This window comes from Melanostigma gelatinosum, assembly GCF_949748355.1.
Source record: "Melanostigma gelatinosum genome assembly, chromosome: 15".
Taxonomy (NCBI): Eukaryota; Metazoa; Chordata; class Actinopteri; order Perciformes; family Zoarcidae; genus Melanostigma; species Melanostigma gelatinosum.
The window spans coordinates 3,189,741-3,211,414 of NC_136648.1; the positions used below are offsets into that span (position 1 = coordinate 3,189,741).

The following is a 21,674-nucleotide window of genomic DNA, read 5'->3' on the forward strand; positions in this document are numbered from 1 at the left end:
ATTTATTGTGCGTTCAATATAATAATTTGGGGGTTTTCAATTTCTATTCTTTTAACTCCAAACTGTGAACATCTCAGGAATGAACAGCAGCTCTGTTCTACCAGTTTTTAGTCACTATGTTTTAAAGAGTAGCTGAAACCCCTTTAACCCCTTAGACCCCGTGAGCACGTGCACGCATGGTGTACTGTGGTTAAATGATCAACATCAATCACTCACACTGATTGGCTGTGAAGAGGTCCGCTCGGAAATAAAGACACTGGAGAAGCAGCCGGTGAGCACAAGGATGGAGATTATTTTTATTTTACGAATGCACTGTAGAGTTATCTTGCTCTGTTGTACTGAAAAAACAACAAAATGATCATTCCTTTTAATATTGCAAAACCATATCGCAACTGCAATACTATTCAATATAATCACAATCAGATATGTTTTAACCCCCCCCCCCACCTGAAAGTACAGTTTAATCCTCAGATGTCCACTAGATGGCAGCACTGAGGAGGGCTGGCTGAGCCTTTATTACATGGTACAGCTTGAAAAACACAAGTGGTAGTCATTGTTTGGTTGTTCACGTCCCCCAAAACAGGAACGTATCTGTTGTCACTTTTTTCTATTATCTATTCTGTCCTCTTTTATTCTTTGTAATAATCTTTGTTCAAACCCAAAGTATATATGACGGAGCATCAGAGGATTAAACGTGAGAACCTGAGTCTCGAGAGGTACGCTAGAAATACTGTAAACCTTGAATACAAATATTCACAAAGGAGAAAACTTGCTAACACTTCAGGTATTCTAAGACATGTCAAAGGAAATAAATAACCGGTGGAAAGTCCAGTGCAACGCGACTGTTTCTGAAATCAGGCCGCTGCAACTGTTCAACTCGCATGATAAAAGTCAAATAAATAATACGCTTCGCTGTTAAGTTGCAGGACCGTCTCAAAGGCAAGTTATGTCACATCTTTTAGATCAGATACAACCCGAGAACATTCAACAGAGAGTCGACACATCAAGACACGGTGCTGCGTCCTCAGAAGCTGTCCCGAGTCTCGCAGGACTTCCTCAGTTGGTCCAAAGCTAGATTTCTCCCCACGGATGATATAAAAACACCGTTTCTCCTTCACGACCAGAAGAGTTGAGGCACTGTGAAGGCATCGGGTGAAGTCAGAAAGCCCCTCTGGCCTTCACTACAGATGTGGTTTCACCTTCTCGTCTCCAGAATCCACGGTGTGAAGGTCCAGAAGCTGATCTCAGGTTTCAGTCACTGTTCCGCCAAGATCCACGTCTTGGTATTATCTGAAACTGACATTTCTGAACTCGGCACAGAACCGTGTTGGTACGTTTTTCGGGTTTTTCTCATCCAGCCGGTGCCGATGTTCAGTGTATGGCAGATGAATGGTGGTTAGGAGAGGATTGCAGGAACCCACCTAATCCCACACAGATTGTCCGTGCTGGCCGAGCGCTTCCTGGCAGCTCTGCGCGCGTCCTTGTACCTGTCGTCACATAACCTGGAAATAGCCTGAAGACAGAGGACATGGAAAGGATTCTTGTGAATTCTCCTTTCAGTATTGACAGTTTCTGTCTGTGGTGATGATTAAAAGAACACATTAAAGGGACTAAATTCAAAATTCAGAGCATTAATATGGCAGCAAACTGCTATTTGCTATAAAGATAGAGTGGAACGTCTGCCTGAGCAGAGAATTTTTACAATTATTCTGATTGCTCAATGTTCTATGTCTTTACCTCTGCTTCAGACTGCCACCACATTGTATCAGTTAGAAAATAAGGAAAGCACTGCTTTCTACTACAGTGTCTTCTTCCACACTAGCACTGGGGCTGCCGAAGTAAGAGATCCTCACGTTCTACACATGTCATCTTTACGTCTCGTCGTTGAGATGAGAAACGACTGAGTGGTTGGACGCGCCTCACCTCTAGTCTCTGGGCCTTGTCTCTGCTGAGCGGCTCCAGGGGGAAGCTGAGGTTGTTGGACTCCGACAGCGATCGCAGGTCGAAGTAATACTTGGCGTAGACGCTGGACGGCACGTTGATGTTGAACTGCAGCAGCTCCAGAAACTGCCGCTCCAACTCGTTCCTGTCGGAGAGGAGTGAGCTGGAGGTTCATTCGGGAAAAGATGTTCCACATCACCTGACTGAACCGCTGGCCTTCTGGAACAAACGTGTCTCCATACAATGTGTCAAATATTTACAGAGTCCTCGTCTTTTGTCCCACTTTTTATTCCCAGGCGATCATGACCAGTCCTGGTAACTGGAGGGTTTTAACGCTATCGGTCAAAGAAGTTAAGTTACTACCTTCCAAAACAATAACAAACAAATGAAGACAAAAAGATTTCTCACTCAATATATAAGTGCTCACTTATCTGTTGAAGAGAACTGAGTGAACACGCTGTGATGTAAGACCAAATCTACAAGAAAACTATTTTGAGGGATTCATCTTCGTCGTCCCCTTTTGTTCCGGTTCTGAGCTCAGCTCTCATCCTCATCCTAATATGAATCTGAACCAAAGTGCTACACATAAAGAAACAATCCCGTTTCTTAGAATCAGCTCACATGTCCTCCACAGTGATGTCCTTGAGGATCTGGCAGTAGTCGACGTTCCAGACGGCCTGGTCGTCCCAGACCTTGGAGGCCAGCAGGATGGCCCCCAGAACGATCCTCTTCCAGTTACCCGGGCCGATGGTGATCTCTGCGTAGGTCAGGAGCCTCTCCAGGTAGATCTGCCCAACAACGCGGATAAAAGGGGGCCGTCACTGAAAGCTGGCCATGAAAGTAAAGCAAGTAGGCCGTGATTTAAAAAAAGACAAAATAAGAAGCGACGAGAAAGAATAGCTGCAGGCCGAACACGTGTTGGCGTCAGGAGGTATGCATCCGCTCTTCCATGTGTCACATCCTGCATTCACCACCGGCCTCTGAGACCCCCCGGCACACGCAGACAACACGGCATTTTTTGGGATGCACAGTCTCGTTGTCGCCAATTTACACACATCCCTGGCTTGTCTCAACACATCAGGGTGATGTGTGCCCCGGGGCTGAACACAAACTGTGTGATGGTGTGAGTGTGAGGGTTTGAGGCAGGTCGCACCTCACTGTAGACGCTTTGGAAATGCTTTCTCTTGCTTCTGTTTTCCTTCCATGACACCAGCCAACCAGAATGTAGATTTGGGTATGTGTGTTTTATGTTCTGATCCAGGACATTGAGGAGGATGGAGGAGGTTAAAAGAATCTCACCAGTGTGACGATGGCGCACTCGGCAGTGAGCTGAGCGGAGCTGAACAACGTCCTGACAAACCGGTAGATTTGCTTCTGCTCTGGGTCGTGGTGGTCGTAGTCCGGCGGCACCTCTGATTTCTGCGGGAAGAGATGGAGGGAAGAGGTGACGAGAGGAGGGAAAGATTTGGGTATCAAGAAGAGAGGAAGGGTTAAGATGAAGACATAAATGAGGAGATTTAAAAGCACAATCTGACCCAATACTATCAAGTTAAAAGGAGGCCAATCGAATGGAAATCAATATGAAAATCATGCAGATATTTGCGCAAAATGTGTTTTATGAAAACTAATTCGGTCTTACTGAAAGAGGATGAAGCTTCTCATCAAATATATCCACCAGCATTCCTCCTTCTGTTTCCCTGGCATCAGATAAAAAAAAGTTAAATTGTGGATTTCATTCAATAACACAAATTTTGACATAAGACTTAATGTGAAGCTTCTAGCTGTTAAATTGGGAAACGTGTGATGGGAAAATATGTCAGAGTATCATGAGAAACAGTCATTCTGTAGACGAGTTTTGGATTCCAGGCGTCTTGTTATCTCTTCCGGCGAGGGTGAGAAGTGAAGAGACACTGTGTCTTTGTCTCAGGAGGACACAGAGAGACCTTGACTCCAGAAACTGAATGTCCGCAGAGACAGACATCCTGTCTGTTTCACTTGTACTCCCTTTTTCACACATGATCTGAACCTTTTGGTATTTGCATAAATGCTGCTGAATGTTGCACCTTTCAGAAGCCTTCTCACAGGACACTGAGATACGTGTCTTTGGGACTGCTCTCTCTCTATTGCAATAAAGACCAACAACTTTGATTCTTTCGAGACTCTGTTTATTGATCCAGATTGAAAACTACCACCCTTCTCCCGATTAATCAATCTTCCATCACACATGTTAATACATCAGTGTCTGTTGGAGATGACTGAGGACCCCTACCTGTTCTTTATATGGTAGTAAATCGCCAGTGACACACTGTGAACAGCAAAGAAAGTATTACATGTGTTGATATGTTTTAAATACACTAGAACTGCAGAAAATAAATGTGATATCTTCCGATCATGCTTTTTACCATTTGATGGTGTTTTTGAGGTTGGGCTGGCTGACTGTGTTCTCGTCTAAGAAGATGGTGGAGCAGGAGTTGTATTTCCGCCTCGACATTCCGTGCTACAGCCACACACACACACACACACACACACACACACACACACACACACACACACACACACACACACACACACACACACACACACACACACACACACACACAGTGACTGTTATTAGAGTGCATGTTTTTGTCTGACCCACATAGAGGATGCAGGGTGTCGTGAGAGTCAGGCAAAGGGACACATTCTTCTGTTGCATGTTGTTCTTTAGCTTCCTCTGTAACATTTAGTCCTTTCAAAATATCACAAAGGTCAGCTGATTTTGATTGGTAAATTTGAGGTTTTGTAACAGTTGTGTACTTACATTATTGATGAAGAGGCTTTTTCGTTTGTCTCGCACTACAGACAGAAAGACAGGTTTGTCAGTAAATTCAATTCCTTCTGCTTTGGCAGCAGCAAAAAGACAAATACAAAACCCAGCAACCAGTAGGACACGCTGCTATCACAGGAAGCGCAACACAGCGGCGTAGGACACGCTGCTATCACAGGAAGCGCAACACAGCGGCGTAGGACACGCTGCTATCACAGGAAGCGCAACACAGCGACGTAGGACACGCTGCTATCACAGGAAGCGCAACACAGCGACGTAGGACACGCTGCTATCACAGGAAGCGCAACACAGCGGCGTAGGACACGCTGCTATCACAGGAAGCGCAACACAGCGGCGTAGGACACGCTGCTATCACAGGAAGCGCAACACAGTGACGTAGGACACGCTGCTATCACAGGAAGCGCAACACAGCGGCGTAGGACACGCTGCTATCACAGGAAGCGCAACACAGCGGCGTAGGACACGCTGCTATCACAGGAAGCGCAACACAGCGGCGTAGGACACGCTGCTATCACAGGAAGCGCAACACAGCGACGTAGGACACGCTGCTATCACAGGAAGCGCAACACAGTGACGTAGGACACGCTGCTATCACAGGAAGCGCAACACAGCGACGTAGGACACGCTGCTATCACAGGAAGCGCAACACAGCGGCGTAGGACACGCTGCTATCACAGGAAGCGCAACACAGCGACGTAGGACACGCTGCTATCACAGGAAGCGCAACACAGTGACGTAGGACACGCTGCTATCACAGGAAGCGCAACACAGCGACGTAGGACACGCTGCTATCACAGGAAGCGCAACACAGCGGCGTAGGACACGCTGCTATCACAGGAAGCGCAACACAGCGACGTAGGACACGCTGCTATCACAGGAAGCGCAACACAGTGACGTAGGACACGCTGCTATCACAGGAAGCGCAACACAGCGGCGTAGGACACGCTGCTATCACAGGAAGCGCAACACAGCGGCGTAGGACACGCTGCTATCACAGGAAGCGCAACACAGCGACGTAGGACACGCTGCTATCACAGGAAGCGCAACACAGCGACGTAGGACACGCTGCTATCACAGGAAGCGCAACACAGTGACGTAGGACACGCTGCTATCACAGGAAGCGCAACACAGTGACGTAGGACACGCTGCTATCACAGGAAGCGCAACACAGCGACGTAGGACACGCTGCTATCACAGGAAGCGCAACACAGCGGCGTAGGACACGCTGCTATCACAGGAAGCGCAACACAGCGGCGTAGGACACGCTGCTATCACAGGAAGCGCAACACAGCGGCGTAGGACACGCTGCTATCACAGGAAGCGCAACACAGCGACGTAGGACACGCTGCTATCACAGGAAGCGCAACACAGCGACGTAGGACACGCTGCTATCACAGGAAGCGCAACACAGCGACGTAGGACACGCTGCTATCACAGGAAGCGCAACACAGCGGCGTAGGACACGCTGCTATCACAGGAAGCGCAACACAGCGACGTAGGACACGCTGCTATCACAGGAAGCGCAACACAGCGACGTAGGACACGCTGCTATCACAGGAAGCGCAACACAGCGACGTAGGACACGCTGCTATCACAGGAAGCGCAACACAGCGACGTAGGACACGCTGCTATCACAGGAAGCGCAACACAGCGGCGTAGGACACGCTGCTATCACAGGAAGCGCAACACAGCAACGTAGGACACGCTGCTATCACAGGAAGCGCAACACAGCGACGTAGGACACGCTGCTATCACAGGAAGCGCAACACAGCGGCGTAGGACACGCTGCTATCACAGGAAGCGCAACACAGCGACGTAGGACACGCTGCTATCACAGGAAGCGCAACACAGCGACGTAGGACACGCTGCTATCACAGGAAGTGCAACACAGTGACGTAGGACACGCTGCTATCACAGGAAGCGCAACACAGCGACGTAGGACACGCTGCTATCACAGGAAGCGCAACACAGCGACGTAGGACACGCTGCTATCACAGGAAGCGCAACACAGCGACGGGTTAGCACGCCTCGCAACGTTAATTGTGATATAGAAAAAAATCTGGAAGTGTTGAGAGAGCACGGCTAAATAGCAAGTTAGAAAGGTTCGAGCTTCAACAGACAGAAGAGAAATGTGCTGTTGCACCGCTAGAGGGAGACAAAGTCACACTCAGGACTACTCACCGTTCCTGCAGGGCACCTCTGAAAAAAGAGGAACCAAAAACCTTATTCCGCGTGCAGCAGAGTCGCTGGGTCTGTGACAGCAGGGCCCAGTTACACAGCAATAGTTCTGCTCGTTCCTAAATATAACTTCAAGACAGACTTTACCGATTGCATTCAGCTTCCCTATGACTGACTAGTTCAAGACTGACTTTAGATAGTCTGTCAAGCAATGCATTATGGGTGAAATAAGACACTTCAGACACATTTAGTTCATTAATATTAAATATGATGCAACGCCAAATCTGATATTTGTATGACACAAAGGATTACATTTAACAGGGGAAAGCATTCATCATGTGCTTCAACATCACAAAGCTTGACTTGTCTTGCTGTTTGTTCCCCCGGCCTCTTCGACGAGCGATGATCTCATGCTGTGGTGTTCATGGCTCTAAAAAACATGTTAATATTTCCTCTGTCACAGGATGAAAGAACTCCCCCACAAGATGCTGAAGCTCTCATTCAGACGCCCCCGGGCAAATTAGTAGTCATCAGCTGGCCACGAAAGAAACTGCTCTGGGATCAGAGATCCAAAATATTCAGTATTACTCCACTAAACATCTTTTTATTTTCATCCAGAGCCTCATTATCTTCATCATATTTCATTATCATGTGTGTTCTGTGTGATGCATGCATGTCAAACGAAGGCAAACTTGGTGCCACTGACTTCACATCTAGTTTGCATTAAAAGGACAAATTTAAAAACGGATAAATTCGGTCACATCCCATAAAACGGAGCTACCGTACTCACCGTCGTTCTGGGATTTGCTGAGGAATATGGTGCTGGCCCGCGGATGGTCCGATGGATTGTACGCCATGTTCAACTCTGGCAAAACACAAAGCATTCGAGTCACTTTGTGAGATGGGAACAATGATCAGGAGACACATAGACTGTATATTCATGGTCAATATCTGCATGTTAGCGTGAGAATGTCAGTATGCTGACTTTGGCATTTAGCTCAAAGCGCAGCTGTACAATCTCACAGAGCTGCTAACTGCTGTAGACTCTCAGTCTTCTCTTCGAGATGACATCAAATAAAACGACACAGCGAATTAAAAGAGCTCTTAAAATGTATTCACAAGGTGACAAGATTCCCCTATATTGTTCCATGTGTTTCCCTTTGAAGGTCTTTATGCTTATTTTGTGTCCCGCCGCGCTCACAAACACACCCAGGCATGATTCATGTTCCCATCGTGGCCTGAGGGCACGAGTCACATAGCGTCTGTGTCTGTGCACATCTTATGAAGCACGAGTGGAGCACTCCAAATATATGAGCCCTCATCACGCACGCCAGGAAATGCTTTTTCTTGCAGGTAACAGTTGCAAGACAACGGTGGTTAACTGAAACCGCTGCTTCCTTTACTCTTTTTCACCCTTTAAAAAACTAAAACCCGCCGCGGCGCTCAGGGAATCAATGGACTCCAACCGTTCCTCTGTGGTCTCAGCCTTAGTATTTTGTGCTCCCAGCCTGAACTTTGCATTTGGATAATTGGAATCCAGCAGCGCTCTCCATCAAGTGAGATACATGCAAAGTGGTAGCTTTTGGTGCAATCATCGTTCAAAAATGCCCGGCATGCAGATCTGCACTGCCAAATGTTCTGAGTCCTACACGATATGACTGCAGCAGACCCAGATTAAGAACCAGGATGTTTGATTACAATGCAGACGTTCGGGGAGCGGCGTGGACGATCATCTGTCTCAGCGACAGCAGCTGCTGTGGGACGACTGTCTGTAAGGGAATAAAAGAAATACCGCTGCTGTCAGCTGTAACAGAAGTGTGCTAACAAACAGGCTTCTCTTTCTAACCACCAGGCCAGCCTGCAGGCTGTATTCATAGCACAGAATACCAGCACAGAGGGCTGTGGGACTGATGGGCGGATGTCAGTGTGTACCCCAGTATATAATCTGAACATTTGTTAAGAATAACTAGAATAATAGCTCCCACGAATATGTTTTTTTATGTGTGAATGTAATGTATGTGAAAAAATAAATATCATATCTTGTTTAATATTAGGAATGAGAGTTTTGGTGAGGCAACCCTGAAGACGGCGCTAGCCACAGCAGACAAACCTGCTGGTGGTGATTGGTGAAGTGTTGCAGAAGGCCTGTCTGAAACATCTGTGCATTTCACTCCCCTGAAAAACAGAATGAAAAGAGCATTCTGGGAGATTTTGGTGTGCAAACTCTTTTGTGTGTACAAATGCCACCTGAACGGTCAACCCTGCTCACCCCACCAGGCTGAATGGTCTGAGCTTGGATTAGACTTGTGACAGTTTAGCACCTTATGCAACAGGTATCGCTGCATCCGGCCGATTTCAACACGTTCTCATATCGGAGCTTAAACAGGAGCTGAGCTGGTGTTCAGTGTGAGACCACTGGTCCAGTTGGGGTTCAACATGAAGGATCCCCAATTGACTGAACAATAAAGCATGCTGGTCTAATCTTACACATTTATCGCAACACTGCGAGGAAGTTGCATGTGCAGGTAAACACGAACACAGGCCAGTTCCCATCACTGTGGAATCATTTCTCACAGGGGACACCGATGTGTCAAATACATCACACACGTGTCAAACAAGAGTCAAGGCTGCCAGTCACACACAGCTGACTGAGCTTTGCTCTTCAGTCTACAATAGAAAACAGCTGCCTGCGTGTTAGGAGTTTCTGTAAGCCTGTATGACGGGAGCAAAGTTAGGCTTTTGAATGTTTTCTTTCAGCTTTTTTTTCAACAGCAGCAACAGGAGGTTTGGTACCCTCTGAACCCCAAAACCCGCCCGCGGGATTGAAAAGAATGTTTTCTTTGAACAATCGCCAACACTACACCGTTTGTCTTAGCCAGAAGCTGGAAAAAAAACGTCATTATCGTCAGATTTCCATCTGTCCAACATTCTTTGAATACATCATGTGCGACGATCGCTTCCATCAGAAAACGCAACCAAAACAAAGCATTGTGATATTTCATCAAAGACATCATTCTTATTCTAAAAACATATTCTACATTTCTCATTGAAAAACTCGCCCCGAATACACATTTTGATTTAACCAGATTCTGTAAAAAACATTAAATTCTGCGCTACTCAGGGCAACTAGGAAGCCGTGATTGACTCGGCTGAGACCAACAATCACGTGACAAAAATTCTGTGAAACTTCGACTAAACTGCAGACTGCTGATCACGAGGAGAAGAGGAGACGCTGTAAGTAGAGGTTGCGAAAATGTTAATAGTTCAATGTATGAAGCACGTACACAACACAAAAACAACGAATGTTTTGACCATTAAACCGTTATCATGATGTAGAATTCCCATAAGAGTCTCAATATCTTGTCCATATGCAAATACAGGCCGACCGAGTGGAATTCCCAGAGTGCACAGCAGCTGGTGTCGAGTGTTGACATGTGATAGTCAGCACCTCCAGTACACTTTAACGAAGACTCACGGTCGGCATCTGCACAGTGAAACAGGAGAAGCTAGCAAGCCTACCTGTCTGCCTTACTGCTCTTACATAATGAATTAACAGGCGCACCCTGCTCTTAACGGCCCGATCACTAATTGCACTATAGCGTTTCTAATATTGTGTTCATTTTAAAATGTCCTTTTTAATTCGGCAGCACACAGGGCTGCAGGTGGACAAGCGTTAGATTCTGCAGTTTGTATTCTGTGTCTGTTTGTTTCAAGAACCTTACTGCGTCAGTGTCTCTGTCCTTAAAAGTGGCGGTCTCAGCAACATGCCGCTGCTATCTGTTACCACAATCGGTTTTCTTTGAGGCTGCATCAACCTCGTCCAGTTTTCCCAATTATTTACTTTAGGTCTACGACATTCAAACGTCTTCCGGGGTTTTGTTAGATTTTCAGATTATGAAGTTGAAATTTACAATGTACACAACTTTAAAAAGTTCAATATTTTTACTTCAATGCCTCAAAGGGCCAGATAGACAATTTCTCAAGTGACCTACATCTCAAACTTTAATGGTACCAAATCAAAAGATTCTGAGCATCGGCCAATCTATGATTGAGGGATTGCCTCCACGCGATGAGCCTGCGGCTAGGAGCTAACAGTGCTAACAGCAAAAACAGTGCAAACAGTGCTGACAGAGCTAACATTGTTAACCTGAGGGGGAACCTGCGAGTGGGCGCTAAGCTTCCGCAACAACGCCACGGGTTCGGGACGACGCATCGCCGTACACAGGGAGAATGACTTCATTATCTGCTCAGGACGCCATTACTCCACAATATCTTTACACAGCAAATCACTATTTGCTGCTATATTAATGCTCTGAATTAAAAATGTAGGCCCTTTAAATATTACTTTTGGCTTTTTACTGAATGTGCCTCTTTTAGCTCATCCATTGTTTAGTTTACTCATTCGTTTAGTCTCGCAGGTCTCAATACAAAAGCTCTGACTAGCCAAGGCTTCCTGCTGACACCAAAATGGCAGAGACGCTAAGTAAACTAGCCGGTGAAGAAAATGGACCTTCTAGCTCTATCTATAAGCCAAATGTTGGCCGGATTGGATGTGTTAGCAAACATTCTAGCCGTAAAATCAGTTTCTACCAGGCTTGCTATTGGTTTCCTCTGCTGTATCTTGTGTTGAACTTCTACGTTAGCTACTTTAGCTAGTCAAGCTAGCCTAACTTTCTGGGTAAGATAGCAATTACAGTCACAAATTAATCAAAAACTTGCATGTGTTTTTTTTATTAAGGTTCTTTTTTGTATCGTAAATGATCAGGCTTTGCCTTCTGGGATTATTTACGCCTCAGGAGCAGCTCTGCCTCTGGACACTGTTTGAGTTGCGTCGACAACGTGATCCCAGTGTTATTGTTGGAGTCTGTGGATGAGCACCAACCCTAATTCGCTCCCATGCAGTGGACGAACATGTTCACTGTTCAGTCATGCTTATGAATCGATGCTGGTTTTATTTTACAGAGCCGTTTGGATTCCTTTCAAATGTGCTACAAGGCAAGGCAAGTTTATTTGTATAGCACATTTCAACAACAAGGTAATTCAAAGTGCTTCATGTAGCAGAAGGGAGCATCGGTGTCCCTTTAATTACCGGGCCAATCGCAGTGGGCGGGCATCGCATAAATGCGCCAGGGATCCCCTCTGCTCCCTCCTGACGTCAAACGCGTGTCCCGCTTCCGGTTTGCTGGACATCCGCCGCTGTGCAGACTATCTCTGGGCTCCCCTCGTCCTGCACAGGTGATTCACCTGCGGAGCTGTCGGTGAGTCTCGATTGGGTCCTGATTTAAATATACTCGTGTTCTGTTAGTGACAGTGCTTTGCTTGTATAGCTGCCGGTAGCTACGCTACATGCCCTCCTCCCCCCTTCTGGAGCCGACGCACATTGCCTGATCGGTAAGGTGATTTTATTCTGTTAGTTTATATACTTTGTGTTAATTATCCTTTTATTCATGTTTTGCTATCCCGTATTACAGGGGACTTTTGGTTGGGTTCAAGCGGAACGCCGCCAGAGCTGCGGCTACAGCTAACCCTGCGTAACTTAAGGACGCTGCTGTTTTGTGTACCGGTGTTTTGTCTATGGCCTTGGTTCAACTAACTGCGTTGGCCTACGGGATTGGTGTACTCTGACCGGCGCTGTGTCGCCTACAAGAGTCTGACGCTGCTGTTATCAGCACTGCGCCCCTGTCTTGTGCTGTTGTTAGCAGCACCCTTGTTTTAATGAACCACCTCTTTTTAGCCTGAGCCATTCACTTCTTGTATTCTGACCAACGGATGTGAAGGCCCACTTTAGCTTTTAGTGTGTCTAGATTGGGTTACTGATCACCCCCCGTGGCTGATCAGCCAACCCAAACTATTGTTGTTGTTTTCCTTTTTGCTTATTTTTGTTTTGTTTCCTTTCTTAAGAACCAGAGCCTTTTTATAATTGTGTTCTTTGTCCGAGTAGGAGCTGCTAAGCCAAGGTGGTGGGGTTGGTGCTTCCAGGTGGTGGTGTCTCCCTTTGTGTGCTGTGTCGTTTGGTGTGCCCCGGGTTGAGACCCTCACGTGTGGTTGTGTGTGTGAGTGTTGTGTACACGGGTGATCGGGGTGCCTCCTCTTTCGGGATCCTCACCTGCGCTGGTCCACCTCGCCACTGGTAAGCCGCAGTCCTCCTCTTTTTAAATGTATAACGGCTCTCTTAGATTTCGTGTATAAACTGTAAACAGTGCATTGTGTAGCAGAATAAAGATAATTTTGTATTGGAACCACGTCTCCTGCTCATTTGTATAATGAACCTGAGTGTCTTTGGTACCCTGATACAGATCAGGGGAAAGTGAATCTCTAGGTGCAACTCCTAGGGTGGCGTTGTTGTGCGCTGATAAAACAGTTAGTCCACGTTTCGCCACATTCACATGAAACCATTAAAAACATAAAGGCAAAAGTAAAGGAGATTTACATTACGCTGTACTCAATCAACCATACACTGCCGCAATTCTGCAATTACTCGCACACAAACCACGTCTGGAAAAGATCTCTGCCGATCTGCGTTTTATAGTGTACGCCTTGCACGAACTCGGTCCCGAAGGAAATGGCGATATATTGTGCAGTTATTTTACTTGTCTTCACATAAAACCATTAAAAGCATCAAAACATAAGGCAAAAGAAAAGGAGATTTAAAAACAATTAATAACATTCATTAAAACATTAAAAAGCAGTGTAAGAAATAAAATGCAGTCGTAAAATGCAGAAATGCAGGAAATTGATTAATATATGAATTGAATGTGGTTCAATTAAAGGCAGCAGCAAACAGAAAAGTCTTCGATCTTGATTTAAATGAGCTGAGGGTCTCAGCAGACCTGCAGCTTTCTGGGACTTTGTTCCAGATATGTGGAACAGAAAAACTGAACGCTGCTTCTCCACATGAGTGTGTGTTGTGCTAAATCTATGGTGAGTGTGTTGACTGTCTGCTGATATGTTATCCTGATAAAGGTAACAATGCTAGAGGTCTAGTTAGATGGCATTGGTTGTTGTAGCTTTGCAGGATTCAGACAATTTATGTATTGAATATTACAATAAGAATACATTTAGGTCAGGAAGAGATTAATGACGTTTAAAATAAATCTGGTGAATTGTTGGGCCCTACTGCGAGTGTTGCACATTTGTTCCATCTTCATTATCATGTCACCGGTCAAACAACAGGAGGATGTCATCCTAGCCCCCTTATACTGTTTCAACACACACATACAACCACACACACACACTGATCCCAGGCCTTGAGCGGTACGGACCCAGCTAGAACTGACCCGCACACACATGACCCTATATGCCTGATGCGAGAAAGGGAGAGCCCTGATCACATACACTTCTTCTTTTACATGACGGTAATATAATTATATTTCCAATCTGTAGTTATGACAGGACCCGTATAAGGAATAGTTCATTCTTTTTTTCCGTTAGTGCCTCTAGGTGGCGTATCCTAAGTCAACGTATCCTCATACAACGGTTCACATGATATCTTACTAAAAGTCACTCTTTTTGGGCGTTTTCCTACAAGAAAGACAGCAACACGTGTCAAGTCTTTTCAAAATAAACTTCCGTCTTCACAGGAAACAACTCAGTTAGGTTTAGGCAACACAACTACTTAGATATGTTGAGCAATAGATCATGACTCATACTTTTGTTTGTAAGCAGTCAGAAGTCACACTCTCCTGTAACACAGTCTTTATTCATGTAAATCAGATTGTCTTTAAGTGTTTTCTGCCTCGACAGCTCAAAGCCAACGTGACTTTCTGAAGTGATAATTCGTGAGATGAGGTGGTCTTGGATGGGACTGGGGAGCAAATTATTCTCATTAATCGTCAATAAATCAAACAAGGCGCTTCTCCTGTGAATATCCTGACCCTGAAAGGAGTAATCCATCAACAACAACACAAGCATCTCTTTTCTGACCATTGATTTTGGGCGTTTTTTTCCAGCTCAGACTTTTAAAAGATCGGTTTCCTCTCCGCCAACGTGGTGAGCTCGCCAGTCTTCTGCCCCTGGTGAAACACATGGCTGCTGCTGCTGCTGCTGCTGTTGATGTGGCTTCTACAGTGGAAATAATTAAATGCATTGTGCTACTTCAACAAAATGCTGTTGCATTACTTTATTCCGCCTGGACCAAACTTTCAACCTAAACACAGCTGGAATCAGCAATGTGGTTTGCTTTTTGTTTTGATCTTTCAACTTAATTCGTGGCCCACAATTCCGTTGCTCTGGAAAGTGCTTTATGGCACACGGCTTGTTAAAATACTGTACATTTCTCCCTTATTTCCACACCTGTGTCCTCTGCATGTGACACGGGGTGCCGTGATCTGGATGAAAAGGATAACCCCGCATGACCTAACATGTTGTTTGATGTGCCGGCTCTGAGCAGATGAGGAGCAGCTGATTAAAAAAATAAAATAAGAAGAAAAGAAGAAAGCGGGGGTGGGGCACTGTGCAGCATGAATGAGACACTGAATGAAAATGACCTGCCCATGTGTGTTTATGTACATTTTAAGCATTCGGATGTGCTCCGTCTGTCATGGCAACATGCTTCATCCCCCTCTCTTCTCTCCTCATCGATGTCAATATCCTCTCTGTTGCTTTAAATATGTTCTATTAGTTTGCTCCATACAGCCCACAGCTTCCACGGCTCCCCATCACCTCTTCATCATATTCATGATATGACCAACTGCAATGCAGTCCTAACCTCTCCAGTCATTTCAAACACACCAGTTGTCCGAACGCACCACCTGATTAGCCACCGAGCCACCGTACACACCTGCTCTCAATTTGACATCAGTGCAAGCCGTTTCCTGCACAGCGCTGTTCCTCTTGCTCTATTATGCAAAGATGAAAGATAAGCGACGTGATTGTAGATGTCGCACTCTAACTTCACAAGTACAGTCAACCCAATGAAGAGGGGAATAAACAAGAGCTTAAGGTCGAACATAAGATATCCATTTGGTTCGTTACGGCACATGCACCTACACATCAAATAATGTAACAAATTAAAATAACATTTAAGTTTGACATTTACCAACTTTTAATCCAGCGATCCAAACAATCACAACACAAGGTTTACCAAACACTGGGGAGCACCCGTCCACACACTGCACCGACAGAGAAGAGCCTCAGCTGATGCATGATGCCTCGCAGAGGAACAGTCATCAGTCAGAGAAACACAGCGGGCTTTGTCAAAGAGAGGCCGATCACATGACGGCTACGTCTCTCTTTATCTCCGTCCATCTTCTCCCTCAGTCAGTTGGTGTCTCTCCATTAAACAGAACTTTCCCTCTTGTTACCCCAGCGTAATATACATGTCAACTATGACAACACAGTGGAAATGTGCAATTATCCAACGACAGTCTCGTGAAATAGTCTATGATATTATACTCTTGTGCCCAGGACCCAGAATCCTGTTTTGTTTTTTTCCTTTTTTTCACTTTTAGTTACAAATCGAAAGTTTGGTTCATGACAATATGAGAGCCATGCAAACCAGAGAAAACCTTTAGTTCTCCCAAACTAAGCTTTCTGCTGAACTCTATCCAGCGTTACAGCTCTGCCAACGCTTCAGGGCCGCAGGCCAGAGAAATGATGGTGATGGTGTTCAGCAGTGAGGAGATCTTAAAAAACAGAGGGTCCTGGGACTCCAATAGTGACGTAATAGTCCAAACTGAGAAACACACAACTGTCTGCGTGCTGTCCAGATACATTATGCTGATGTTTTACTAAAACTGACTGAAGTGATATTGCAGTTCGGGCTGTCCTTCCAAACACAACACATCACACCATTTACTCGCTGAGGTTTCCCATGACTCCTCAAATCCTGTTCACCTTTTTATGTGTGACAGCTTGTCCACCTTTTTGCATGATGATTGTTAAAATTGTTATTGTGAGCCAAAGAAAGCTTTCAAGAATAAAGACACCATCTTCCTGCGCTAAAGCCAAAGAAATGTCCCCAAAAACTGCGACACGTTTGGATGAGACCTACGAAGTTATGCATGTTGTTTTCATCTTAACAAAGTAACAATTCTATAAAAGCACATTCTTCAATCGACAAAGAAGCATTACGTTACCTGCTCCTAGCGAGTCCGCTTTAATGGCGACTGAAAATGTCATCATCGGGATTAATACGCTGCTCAACAATCAATTGTTTGTGCTCTGATGGCATTTGTATGTTCATGGTTGTTGGTATGTTTGAATGGGCTTACATGTTCCACGATTTAAATTCTATTTTTTAAACTTACTGATTGCACACACCTGAGACTGCATAATATCCAAATGATGAAAAATAAGATTTGTGTCCCTCAACATCAGGAGAAGAAACACAAAATGATAACAAGAAGCACACCAAGTGAGCAGAAAAACGAACCAATCAGCCGACAACAATCCAGCCAACGAATACGAAAAGGTGGAGAAAATATGAGCACACAAAGAAATAATTAGACATCAGACAATTTCCCTTCTTCTAAATTGTCCAAAGGATAATTGTGTTCATCCCTTCCATGTTATGTTGGTGGGGTTTGGGATAAGATAGAGGGGGCTCTGTTTTGTGTCACTGAGTTGTTGAATTTATCACCATTATTTTCATTAAAGCTCACAAATGTTAATTAACTTCCATGTTCCGTGCCTGAGGAACCCCTTGAGAATGAGATGGTGCATCTCAAGGGGTTTATCCTCTAATTCAATTCTGAAATAAAAAAGACAAACTCTTGATAAGGTGGTGTTCCATATCCGTACTCCGCCATATCTGAGGTTGGACTGGTCGTGATTCATTCAGCAAATGAATAGATTCACTGAAAATCGACTCCTGCCATTGCGTCGGCCATGACACTGGTCAACCTCTCTGTGGACAGAATTGGCTGCCACTGTATGGGATGAATGCAGCGGGCCCATTCCAAAATTCGACATCACACCCATTCAATTAGCAGCAGATGATGTCTTTGAAAGCAGCGCGTCACGCTCTAAATTGAGGCGTTAATTCTTGGCAACCGCGCGTCACCGGTGGCTGCTGCTATCTGCTCACAGGCTCACCGCTGCCTCTCCGGCCTTTTCTTTGGGAGGGGTGAAGACTCTTTCTGATGGTGCAATCCGTACTGAAGCCCACTAATCTCCATCCACCGCGCTGTCTGTGAACGAACATAATAGAGCCGACGCATTAGACACGCTGCGGTTTCAATCACCGCACCACTGCCGAGACATATACATATATATATGCATATATATATATGTATATATATATATATGCATATATATATGCATATATATATATATGCATATATATATGCATATATATATATGCATATGTATATATATATGAGCCTCTCTGTTTTGAGACCACTTCCTGAGACTGGGCCAGATTTAGTTTTAACACCCAACAAACTGCAAAACAAGCCCGGCAGTCACACCCACTGTCATGTAGCGATTCAACAGCTGTTCGGAGGTTTGAAAGTCGGCCGCGTTTGAACTTCTCTCTCAAGCTTTCTTTTTTTCGCCCCCTCAGTCGTTTTCGTCAAGAGCAACACCGTGAATGCCTTCAAGGAAAGACTGTTCAAAAGTGTTCCCACCCGTCCCATTCCTAGCACGCTCTTGAAAAGACATCAGGGAGAGAGTGGGATGCAGCCAAGAAGAGCAGCAGGTTTATAGAACACTGACGCTCATAACAAAAGGCTCATGGAGACTATTAAAGGCCATCACACACACAACCTTTAACGTTGGCTTTTGACTTCTGGTGATTGCATTTACGCTTCAGAAATCAGATAAGTAGTGTTCATTTGTGAAGATTATATTGTTGAACAAAACATGTAAATATCATGAACTTTTTTTTACCACAGAGTTTATTTAATAGACTAAAAAATGGGAAAAATCCCATTGGCTTTTGTGGAAGGAACCAGTGCGATGGTAACTTACCTCAAGATCTAATTCTTAAATGAGTCGACATGTTGATACACTTTGAAAAATACGGGATGTGCCCAATGACTATTGGCTTCAATGCAGACTTGCTGACGCTGTATTATGCAACACAAAATTTCAAATCATGCTGGCCTTAGAAAGAGTCAACATTTCTGATGAAATGTGTCGCATACAGCTTCTGAGAAAAACCATTCATTGGTCGGCTGTCGGCGGAAAATAAGCAACCCATTTAGTAGACACTTTCCAGTGTGAATGGGTCAATTGTAATGCATGTTAGCATGTGTGAATGGAGGGGGCGGCGCTCCATAGCTGCATTTTCTTTCATGCTCAGGCTGAAAACAAAGAGCAGCACAAAGGAGTCGCCCTCATGAACGGGACGCTGCCCGCACATCAGCCCGCAAGGACACGTGGGAGTGAAAACGCACACATGGCTCTTCCATGTGCCGATGGCTGACATATTTCTGCCAGTCGCTGGATATCGCAGGGACATGAGTGTGAACAGAGGCAGCAGCGATATGAGAAGATGTAACAGAGATCACTCAAGAGTCATCATCCAAGACTTAAAGATGAACGATCTCTTATTTTGAAGGCTGTAGTGGCTCTATTAGAAATACTACTTCTGCCCATAGTATACAGTGTCCAAGGCTACAATATACAGCTCATATTTAGTTTAATACTCTCGTATAACAGTGGATCTGGTATTCAATATTGAGTTAAAGTTGAATTTTTCTTGCTTCTACTTGTCCTCTGAAAGTGTGCTTGTGTCATGTTTTGGTGACTTGAAGACATTATCCAGTTGTGTTGTATTTCATTCAGTTATTAGTGAAATCATATGGTATTTAGAGTCCATGCACTTCACTAACAATCACTATAATATGCAGTGCCCCCGAGCCACATGGCCCTATGTGTAAACACATTGCTTGAGTGGGTTCACGTCATTTTTCTTTTAGAAAATAAACATATTTCACTCAATTGAAATGTAAAATTGCATTTTAAAAAGGTCACATTACAAAAGTATGTTTGCTCTCGTAGCCAAGAGCAGCTCATCAATAAACATACTTTGTTTTGGTGTAAAAATAATGTTTTAAATGTGTTGAAACACGACTAGATATTGACAGAAAGTGTGAATATAATATATATATATATATATATTTTCTTATCAAAGAATGAATCGTGTGTTTCAAGTAGTCTATGAGTTGTGAAGTAAAATGTATAAATATATCGATATACTGTATATTCACTATTCCCGTCTCCCCTATGTCTGTACTGTACACCGTTACCGTGGAACTGTATCACTGCGCTTGTTTCTTATTGCTCTCACATGTGGTGGTGACAGCCTAAACACTCTTTATATTGTTACCGTCGACGTTCTCCCGGTCGCTGATGTGCTGCAGGTTGCATCCCGTCCCGTCCCTGCTCAGCTCCGACTCCTGGTGGTACGAGTCCAGCCGGGAGTGGGCATTTCTGCGGAGCTTGGGGCTGGAGGGCACGCAGCAAGAGGTCGTGCTCCCCATCGTTCTCCCCCCTCTTATCGACCACCCCTCAGATGTAGCGTTAACAATTCCTTCCCGCTGAAATGGGAACTTGAAACCACGGGTTTGCCAACTCCACCGGGGCGAGCCGGTCACCGTAGATCACCAGAGCGCACGGGCTGCATCCGTACAGCAGCGCCCATGGATCCCGGCCACGGTCGGTGTCCGCGCAGTAGGCTGACGCGCGGGGATGAATATGTCACTTCCACCGGTTGTTATCCCAGGCAGGTCGCGGGTGTGTGTGTGTGTGTGTGTGGGGGGGGGGGGGGGGGGGGATCGGTGTTGTGGCTGGCTGGCTGTCAGGGCGATAGACCGACAAGGGAGGGCTGCAAATCCCGAGAAAAGGTTCCGGTTCAAGTGGGTGTTTACACAAGACAGAGCGGAGAAGATGAGAGGACGGGTGACACAGATACACCATGATTTATTGCTGATACATAAATATATGGACCTTGTTGTTTTGTTGTTATCCTAATAACAGTAATAATAGTCATTCGATGGGTTATTGTTCGGCAACTTGTTTTCCCTATCAAATAAGTGAGTCATCTGAACTTGCATAGAGCGCATTTAAATCTGAGATGTAACCTGTAACAGTAGACAGGTGATGCTGCACCTCTTTACATTCATGTGGATAATCAAGTGCTCTCACGCGGATAGAGAGATACTAATCAGAGAGAGTGATGTCAGTTAACATAACCATATTCAAGGGTTCTAGTCCATGAAGGACTGGGTTATGATTTGGGTCAAGGTTTTGTAGAGTTAATTAATCATGCATTGGGGGAATGCTGTCAAACAGGTGTGGATACTTCTCTTTTTTAAGTGCCCTTAGGAGATTCTATCATGTTGAAATGAATCTCATTGTCAGTGGGTGGACTCAGAGAAGACAGCAAGTTGGCAAAGGACCCAAAAAATAAATAGATAGCAGTCATTTCCAGGATTATTGTTGTTATTATTGTTGGAGCTTGTTGTTGCAGTAGCGTGTGTCGGACAGCAGAGGTCCTCCTCGAGCCGCCACAGTGGAGCACAGTTCATGTTGTCAAGGCACGAGGCCTCGGATCGCTGCTGGTAGGCGGTTCAGTCTCTAGGTGGAAATTTCCACTCCAGTCAAACTGGACCAAAGGCCATGAAGATGTTTGAGAGGTAACAGAATGAAATATTAAAGAGCCTCCCACACATCTTCCCCCTCCAGAGCCGAAGCTCTGGAGGGGGAAGATGATAAATGCAGATTCAGGGGTTGAGTAAATACTAAACAGTGCACTTTTAAACAGCAATTGACTTGATACTGA

At 45.1% G+C, this 21,674-nt stretch overlaps 1 protein-coding gene across 2 annotated transcripts; it reads right to left on the reverse strand.

Moving 5' to 3' along the window:
- Positions 1 to 424: 424 nt before the first annotated feature.
- On the reverse strand, positions 425 to 20,537 carry LOC306788653 (cyclin-Y-like). 2 transcript variants are annotated; one of them, XM_079284246.1, is made up of 11 exons: positions 20,220 to 20,537; positions 7,737 to 7,811; positions 6,950 to 6,967; positions 4,742 to 4,776; positions 4,344 to 4,438; positions 4,211 to 4,246; positions 3,581 to 3,638; positions 3,241 to 3,360; positions 2,563 to 2,729; positions 1,924 to 2,086; positions 425 to 1,513 (listed from the first exon to the last, which is right to left on the reverse strand). In XM_079284246.1, the coding sequence occupies exons 1-11, from the start codon at positions 20,371 to 20,373 to the stop codon at positions 1,397 to 1,399; spliced, it is 1,038 nt and encodes a 345-aa protein (XP_079140372.1). In that variant the 5' UTR covers positions 20,374 to 20,537; the 3' UTR covers positions 425 to 1,396. The 2 variants fall into 2 exon arrangements, with proteins under 2 accessions (XP_079140372.1, XP_079140373.1); XM_079284247.1 differs by lacking the exon at positions 6,950 to 6,967.
- Between the last annotated feature and the right edge of the window lie 1,137 nt (positions 20,538 to 21,674).